This window comes from Priapulus caudatus, unplaced genomic scaffold (assembly GCF_000485595.1).
Source record: "Priapulus caudatus unplaced genomic scaffold, Priapulus_caudatus-5.0.1 Scaffold1426, whole genome shotgun sequence".
Classification (NCBI taxonomy): domain Eukaryota; kingdom Metazoa; phylum Priapulida; class Priapulimorpha; order Priapulimorphida; family Priapulidae; genus Priapulus; species Priapulus caudatus.
The window spans coordinates 1-8,836 of record NW_014578487.1 but is presented as its reverse complement, the minus strand read 5'-3'; the positions used below and the strand labels follow the sequence as shown (position 1 = coordinate 8,836).

At 51.6% G+C, this 8,836-nt stretch overlaps 1 protein-coding gene across 1 annotated transcript; it reads left to right on the top strand.

The window, feature by feature from the left end:
- The first annotated feature begins 480 nt into the window (after window positions 1-480).
- LOC106816590 (nuclear respiratory factor 1-like) lies at window positions 481-8,774 on the top strand. Its single transcript, XM_014821210.1, has 8 exons — window positions 481-495; window positions 773-931; window positions 1,998-2,141; window positions 3,544-3,612; window positions 4,656-4,721; window positions 6,080-6,262; window positions 7,295-7,428; window positions 8,506-8,774. The coding sequence occupies exons 1-7, from the start codon at window positions 481-483 to the stop codon at window positions 7,334-7,336; spliced, it is 678 nt and encodes a 225-aa protein (XP_014676696.1). The 3' UTR covers window positions 7,337-7,428; window positions 8,506-8,774.
- The last annotated feature ends 62 nt before the right edge of the window (window positions 8,775-8,836 follow it).

Below are 8,836 nucleotides of genomic sequence, written 5' to 3'. Positions count from 1 at the left end.
ACGGGCCGAGGCAGGAGAGCGGATGGGGAGAGCTTCCCCCGCTTGTGCTCGATATGCTTACCAACCCCCCGTAGACACGTATCGGCGCCAGAGTGACGGAGGCAGGACCAGATCGAGCAAGGGCGAGGGCGAGAGGCGAGAGAGAGAACGGCGCGAGGGTCCCCGATGGGATGAGAGAAGATGGGCGAGGCGGAGAGGCGTGAGAGAGACAGGAGTGAGGAGGGGACGAGACGAAGGAGAGAGGGAGGAATAGGCGGAGGCAGGAGTGGGAGAGAGAAGGTGCGGGGAGAGGGAAGGGAGAGAAGGAGGGGAGAGAGAAGGAGGGGAGAGCGCAGGGACGAGAAGCGGCTGGAGGAGAGAGGCGCAGACGGGAACGTGGCGCAACAGCGGACTTGAGAGTCGTGCGTAGCATGACTTGAACGAAAAACAGACGAAAGAGACGAGAGAACAGTGAGAGTGAAGAGAGAGCAAGATGAGAGGATGGAGGATAGACGAGTAGAGATGACGACCAAGACTGAGAGACGAGAGAGAGAAAGAGAGCAGAAAAGAGAAAGAGAGAGACGAGGCAAGAGGCGAGAAAGACCGGACAAGGAAAGAGAAGACAAGAGCACGGAAAGAGACACCGAGCAGCAGAAGCAGAACCGCAGACTAATGAAGAGAGAGAGAGAGAGAGAGAGAGAGAGAGAGAGAGAGAGAGAGGGACACACACACACTCACTCACTCACACAGGCATTAGCGCGACACATCCTAGACCGGCGCCGTTCTATTGCAGGCTCAGCTGCGGGCCTTCATCCCGATGATGCTGAAGTACAGCACGGGCCGCGGCAAGCCCGGCTGGGGGCGCCCGTCTACGCGGCCCGTCTGGTGGCCCGACGATCTGCCGTGGGCTAATGTGAGGAGCGATGTGCGCACCGAGGAGGAGAAGCAGAGGGTGAGACTGCCACCGCCTCTTACTCATCGCCCCGCGCTCCTAGCTCTTCGTTAACACATTCGTGTTGGGGGAGGTGTCACGTCCCCAGTCTATGCTGTGACGGGTTCTTCGATTTTATGAATTCGCCTGTTGGAGATGGAAAATTATATGTTTTTTTGTGTGGGTAATATGGATCGCATGCGCAATTCCTCTATCGGCGCTAGTTTTTTCCCTAGCATTTCTTTTCGTTGTTAGAAACGAATTAAAATGATATTAAATGTGCCGGCGTTCACAGGGCGTTCACTTCTTCATGATCTGGTCGTGTTGTCATTTGATACCCTAACCCCAACCTAACCCAATTTTGAGATTCAGGCTCTAGGTCGTAAGCAGGAATTTGTCGTCGCCCGCACCGGTCGTCGCGGCAACGCTCCCTCCCACGCATGCTGCCTCACGGTCTCGCGCGCTCACGCGAGGCTCGAGACGATTGCAGCTCGAGAGTGTTTGAGGCCCCCTCACATTCCCCACGAGGCAGTCGATATCACTGCCCTACCCAATCTCCATGAGGCATTCAGGGGTCGAAATAAGCGATGGTCCGATGGTCCGGGGCCATCAAATAATCAAGAGGACCATCAGATTTTCAAAGTCAATGCTCCGACGGACCATTGAATATTTTGGTCCAATTTTACAGTAGTTTTCTTTGAAGTTTCCACGTTCCAATATACTATTAAAGTGAATACACAATTACTGTATCGTTTGATGCATTTATTGTAGGTGAATAATTAAACCATTTTATCACCATGTAAAATCTCTTTCTTACGCTTGCACGCCGCATTACTTTTAGAGAACAATTTGAAATTTATGAGGACCATCTAAAATTTAGGAGGACCATCTAAATTTCAAACTAGATTGTCCACAGGACCATCTCTTTTTTTCTCTTTATTTCTACCCCTGGGCATTCGAGACCCACCCCCTCCCCCGTAAAGCCCACGCCCGCCCACCCACGCGCGCGTGCTTTGAGAGCGAGAAGTAGCGTTTGCTGCGGGCAGCAGCCTGAGTTACGGTAACGTTGCCTCAGCTGCCGTTGCAGGTGCCGTGGACCCAGGCTCTTCGCACGATCGTGAAAAACTGCTACAAGCACCACGGCCGCGAGGACCTTCTCATCGAGTTCAAGGAGGAGGGCATCGACAGAGGAAACCATCAGCCGCACCACATGCCCTCCACAGCCCACCAGGTCGGTTAGCTAACCAGGTCGAGTTAGGCCTAAAAAACAGAAGACGCTTGTTTCCGCTAACCCGACCGAGTCCATTTTAAACCGCCGTGTCGAAACTATTTATTGTGATCGGCAAAAAAATCCCTTAAAAATAAAAAAATTCCCAACGTGATATCGATCGGTGAATGCATTGATTTGACTTTGAAGTCCTTATATGGGCTGTTATAAGTATAAAACAAGTATTGTTGGAATACACGCACAAAAAATCGATAAAAAAAAGTTTTGCCTGCCTACCGTGTCCAATTTTTTTCAGCTCGTTAGCGGAAACAAACATCTTTTTTTCTTAGGCCTTAGCAGGAGGAGGGAGGGGGTGATGCGGGGAGGTCACGATAGGATGTGTGGCATGATGTGGGTAGCTCACTGTTCTCTCCATATCACAATACGGGTGGCTCATAAAATGATACGTATCATGATATGGTTAGCTCGCAGTACAATTGATCACGATACGGGTAGCTCACGATATGAAACGTATCACGATACACCCGTAACGATGTGGGTAGCTCACGTTACGTTACGTATCACGATACGGGTAGCTCACGATATGAAACGTATCACGATACACCCGTAACGATGTGGGTAGCTCACGTTTACGTTAACGTATCACGATACGCGGTAGCTCCACGGATATGAACGTTCATCACAGATACCCCGTAACGATGTGGGTAAGCTCAACGTTTTACATTCGTATCACGATAAGGTAGCCCTCACGCATATGAAAACGTGTCACGGATAGCACCGTAACGATGTGGGTAGCCTCACGTTAATTCCTATTCATGATACGGTAAGCGTCACGATATGAAACGTTATTCACGATACCCCGTACGAGTGTGGGTAGCTTCACGTTACGTTCCGTATCACGATACGGGTAGCTCACGATATGAAAACGTATCACGTACACCCGAACGATGTGGGTAGCTCACGTTACGTTACGTAGGCACCATAGGAGTAACTTCACGATTATGAAAACGATATCACGATTTACCCCGTAACCGAAGTGGTGTAGAACGATACGGCATCCTTACGCGATACGATACGTATCACGATATATCTTTCGCGATTCTGGTAGTTTACTATACAATCTTTATCACGATATAGCCTTCGACGACCTGCTGTTGCCGACGGCAACGTGATGATGTTTATCAGTTAAATAAGTTCAGTTCGGTTTGGTTAGATAATTAGGATATCCTCGGTTAATTTTTTTATCAACCGTGTTGATTCAAAAACGTACTGGCTGACGTTTCGCCTCCGATCAGGAGCTTCTCAAAGCTGACTGAAGTATCAGATTTGACACCAGATGGCCCGTTTAGTGGTCAACGGCTTGGTCCACACGCGGGTTGACGTGAGTGTTTTGTTGTTTGCGTAGGTGACACACTACTCGCCGACGATGGTGCAAACAATCAACAATCCCGATGGCACGGTGTCCATCATACAGGTAAAGGTAATGGTATCACCTCACATCATAGGTGTGTGTCGTGCTGCATGGCCTGTTCGTCATAAGCACGTCATCCTTCACGCTCATCGTCATCAATTTTTATTTATTATTATTATTATTATTATTATTATTGCTCATCATCGTTAGTATTATTTGTTGTAAGTTATTATGTCATTATTATTATCCATTATTAATTATATTATTGATTATATTAACGTATTATATTATTATTATTATCATTATATTTTATTATTATTATTTATGTCATATTTGTCGTGTTGTTATTCGGATTTATTGATCGTATTATTATTTATTGATTTCGGTTACGCTGCAGTTATCTGCTATGATTTATTACGTGTATCATGTGATTCTGTGACATGAGTGAGTTTCACGTTTCTCTTTAGTTTACATTTGTACTTTTATGGCTTGTGTTAGTATATTCGCATGTGTTCACGCGCGGGAGCAATTGAGAGAGAATGCATAAGAGAGTAAAAGTAAGCTCTTGTTTTATTCTCTAATTGAATTTTCTCTGGGACGAAAATCTAACGAGATGCGCTAACGAGATATCGGCGTACTTGTAGCCCCTTCGAATCTCTAATGAGGGGATGTGTCGTCGCACTGGTGCCCACAGGTCTTAAGAAAGTAGAAGCACAGAAGGATAAAATCCTCAGTGCATAATAAAAAGCAAGCGCGTCGGCGGCTGCATTGCTAGGGGTGTCTGGGGCATGGCCCCCCTGACTAATTTTTGAATGGTGGACGGTACTGGAGATGCAATTCTGGTGAGTTCCTTGCGAGGAGATGATTCATAGCGAACAAAATGTGAGAGAACAAAATTGTCTAACCCGAAATTCTACGGAACAAGCACTGTGCTTGCAAGTGCTTCTATCTGCGGGCGCCACTGGCGATCGCTCTGCGTTGACCCGCTAGGTTGCGTGATATTTTGTTCCAGTTGCGTGGAGGTGACGGGCCTAGTTCGCGCGAGGGTTCTAGCCGTGTGCGTTCAGACGTGACCCGGGTGCGTTGTTTTTGTTGTCGGCCGACAGGTGGACCCGGGCAACGACGATTGGGTTGACGCTGCAGCATGGAACACAGGACTCAAAGTGCAGACGGTGAGGGGAACGCTGCAGTGTTAATGAGTGGCTGCTTGCCCTTTCTAGATCGTAGTTCCTTCCCTTGTAGTGGTGGGTGCTGCTGCTGCTTCTGCTGCTGCCTGCTTGCTGGCTGTTGCTGCTTGCTGTTGTGGGTTGATTTGGTGGTGGTGGTGTTGTGCTGGCTTCTCTCAGGTGGTGGTGGTTGGTGCTGCTGCCTGCTGTGGGTGGTTGGTTGTGGTGGGTGTGCCCTACTTGCCTGCTGGTGGTGTGGTGGTGTGGTGGCTGGTTGTGGTCGGTGGGTGCTGCTGCTGCTGACTGCTGCTGTGTTGCTGCTGTTTGCTGCTGCTGGTGTGGTGGTGGTGTTGGTGCTGCTGCTGCTGGTGGTGGTGGTTGCTGCTGCTGCTGAGTGGTGTTCGTGGTTGTGTGGTAGAGTGGTGCTGCTACTGCTGTGGTGTGGTGGTGGTGGTGGTGGTTGGCTGGTGGTGCTGGCTGCTGCTGCTGCTGCTGCCTTGCTTGCTGGTGAGTTGTGGTGCTGCTGCTGCTTGCTGCTGCTCGCTGCTGCTGCTGCTGGTGAGTTGGGGTGGTGGTGCTTGCTGCATTGCCTGCTACGCTGCTGCTGTGCTGGTGGTTGGTGGTGCCTGCTGATGCTGCTGCTGTTGCTGCTGCTAATGCTACTGCTGCTGTGGTGGTGATTGGTGTGGTGGGGTGGTGGTCGGTGGTGCTGTGCTGCTGCTGACTGCTGCTGGCTGCTGGGTCGGCTGGTGGTGGTGGTTGGTGGACTGGTGGCTGTGCTGCTGCTGCTGTCTGCCTGGTTGGTCGGTGGTGGTGCTGCTGCTGACTGCTTGGTGTGGTGGTGGTGCGTGCTGCTGCTGCTGGTGGTTGTGGGTGTGGTGGTGCTGCTGCTGCTGTGCTTTTGGTGGTGGTGCTGCTGCTAACTGCTTGCTGCTGCTGCTGCTGGTGGTCTCGGTGGTGCTGCTGTGGGTGAGTGCTGGTGGTGCTGCCTGTGCACTGCTTGTGCTGGTGGTGCTGCGTGTTGGTAGTGCTGCTCGGTGGTCGGGCTGCTGCTGCTGCTGGTTGTGCCTGTTGCTGCTGCTTGGTTGCTGGTGTGGTGCTGCTGCTGCTGCTTGCGTAGCGTGGTCGGTGCTGCTGCTGCATGCTGGTGCTGCTGCCGCCTGCTAGACTGCTGGTGCTGCTGCTGCTGATGCTACTGCTGTGGTGGTGGTGTGCTGCTGCTGCTGCTGTTGGCTGCTGCTGCTGCTGCTGTTGCTGCTTGCTGTGATGGTGCTGCTATTATCTTCTTAATTTCTGAGCACTCCATGCTCACTTGTTTAGCGTAGCGCGACGTTGCTAACGACGGTGCCTCTCCCTGGTGGCAGTATTCACAGATCAACACGGCTCACAGGTGGAGGCGCCGCAGGCAGTGCAGACGCTCGCGGACGTTGCCGCAGGCGACGCAGCACGGAGTCGCCTCGACCTCAGCCACCACACGGAGTCACGATCAGCGAGGATGGCCAGCTGATATTGTCCGGCGAGGCGCTCACCCGCAGACCCGAACACAGGTGGCGCCACCTTTCCAAACGACGCGTCGTCGCGCGCCTCTCGTTCTCTCGCCGAGATTTTTTTTTCGGTCCGCGTTTCAAGTTTCGTCGGTTTCTCGCGAGATTTCGCGATGTTTTTTTCAGATGTTCGGAGTTTTTAGCGTCTCGCGCGCGTTCGCCGTGTCGCGACTTCAGTGAACAAGCGAGCGTCTCGTGTTAGACCGGACGTTAGATGTTGGGTCATTCGCGATTAGAGGCGATTAACGATGTACTTGTAGATATGCCGTTCTAGAGGTTTTCTGATGACTCTGCAGGTTACTGCTGTTTAACCGTTAAATTGACTTACGTCACAATTTTCTATGGTAAATTTGTAACAATTTTCTGTTGCCATTTTTTATACAATAAAGAGTAAGAACTAATGGGAATAGACGTATCCGTCAAATTATTAGTCCTGATAAGTTGTTTTCTCAACTGAGTTAAAAAATCCAAAAACCTGGACGATCTTGATATTAGCTTGATTCCTGACATTAATTGCTTGCTGTATGGGCTATGTATGGGGTCACGACGTGTAATGTTTCACATCGAACAATATAGTCAATAGGAAGTATAATGCAGCATTATAACCATAAAAGTGAACAGAATTACTTAGATTTGTGAAAATTGGACTGGAAATATATTTATTTATTTTTACTTATTTGGGAGTGGACGTTTATCACTTTAATAAAAGTGTTACGTGTTACGTTAATTCTAATTAATTAATTAAGACGAATTTAATATTGTAGTTATGCTTGTCGCTTACTTTACTACAGTAGTAGCAGACGCGTTTGCGTGATTTCGTGTGACGACTGACGAATAAAAATGCGGTCGGTCGAACAAAAAGTTAACAGCTTGCGAGTCGCGCACCACCAGCGGCGACCTAGCGTTATGCGAGTTGTCCAAGCTGCCACGCGTCGACTGCATGTGTAAATTGCACGCCACCAGGTGGCGACGGCATCTGCACGCGTGCCGCCAGGTGGCGCTGACGTCTGACGCGCTGTCTTTGTTGCCCGGCAGGTGTCGTCACGATTCCTGTCTCCATGTACCAGACGGTGGTGAGTCACATGGGCCACCTCGGGGAAGGGCAGATAGTGCCGGTGTGCATGCCTATAGTCACCACTGCCGGCAACACTAACGCTACCTCATCACAGGTAAGGAGGAGGGCAGAGGTGAGGAGGGAGGGCGGGAGGTGGAGAGAGGTGAGAGAAGGGGAGGAGGGGGAGGGGAGAGAGAGAGAGGAGGGAGGAGAGTGAGCGGAAATAGAGGGAAAAGAGGAGAGGCAATGTGCGGCCAAAGGAAGCGATGACAGAGAGATGCAGAGCGAAATGAGAGAGCGGGGAGAGGGGTCAGAACAGACAGACAGACAATTCAGACACAAAATCTCTAACTGGTTGAAATGGTCGACGGAGAGAGAGAGTTTGTGTGGTATGTGTCTGATGTGCATGTGTTCGTGCGTCTGCGTGGTGTGCGTGCGTGCGTGGTGGTCCGTGTGTGTAGGTTAAGCGAGAGGAGGAGGGAGCCGCAGTGAAGTTAACTTTCCCGCTCTGCTTAACGCTTAGTGCCGTGCGGTGGCGTGCTGTGCGTGGCCGGTGCGTGCGTGGTGCCGTGCGTGACGTGTGCTGTGTGCGTTTGCGATGCGTGCGTGGTGTGATGTGTTGTGAGGTTAGAGAGGAGGCGGAAGCCGACGTTAAGTTTAACTCACCGCTCTCTTAACGTTGTGGTGCGTAGGTGCGTGCGTGATGCGTTGTGCGTACCAGTGTGGTGTGCGTGCGTTGTCGTGCGTGCGTAGTGTGATGTTGAGGTAGAGAGAGGAGGGAGCCGCGGTAAGTTAACTCAGCCGCCCTTCTTAACGTTGTGCGTGCGTGCTGTGCGTCGCGTGCAGTAGCTTGCGTGTGCGTGCGTGTGCGTGTTTGTGTGAGGTAGGAGAGGAGGGGAGCCGCAGTAAGTTAACTCCCGCTCTCTTAACGTTCCCGCAGAGACAAATTTGCTCGGCGATGAAGAGAGAGCTTATCGTCGATTGAACGGGCCGCCGCCGCCGCTCCCGCCGCGCGTGATTGGTTCGTCGTCGCCGGCGCGCGTGCGGTCGCCAGCGTTGTCGCCGATGATCTCTCAGTGTCGACGGCGGCGATGACGGTGATGGTGACGATGACGCGAGAGGCGCGAGACGCGAGGCGTGGCGAACAATACCGCAGACCGTTGCCAATCTCCAGCCGGCCGCTTGTTGACAGGTTGCCATGGCGACGCACGCGCAGCCGCTGGAGATGGGTCAGGGCGACGTCCCTCACGCGACCAACGCCGTCGAAGTGATGTCCGTCGACGCGAGCAACTGACAGATGGCGCCACCGATCGACGCCGGCGGCAGCGCTCAGTCGTCGACGCGGCCGCCCGGCCGCCATGTTTGATCTCAACGCTCGCACGCTGAGGCGCCCCCTGGCCACAGTCGGGCGCTACCTAGCCTTAAAGAGTGTGGAGAGTGAGAAACAGAGTACTAGTGAGACATCGTGCTTTCAGTATGTATATATATATATCTATACATGAAAATAAATATATGTATATCCA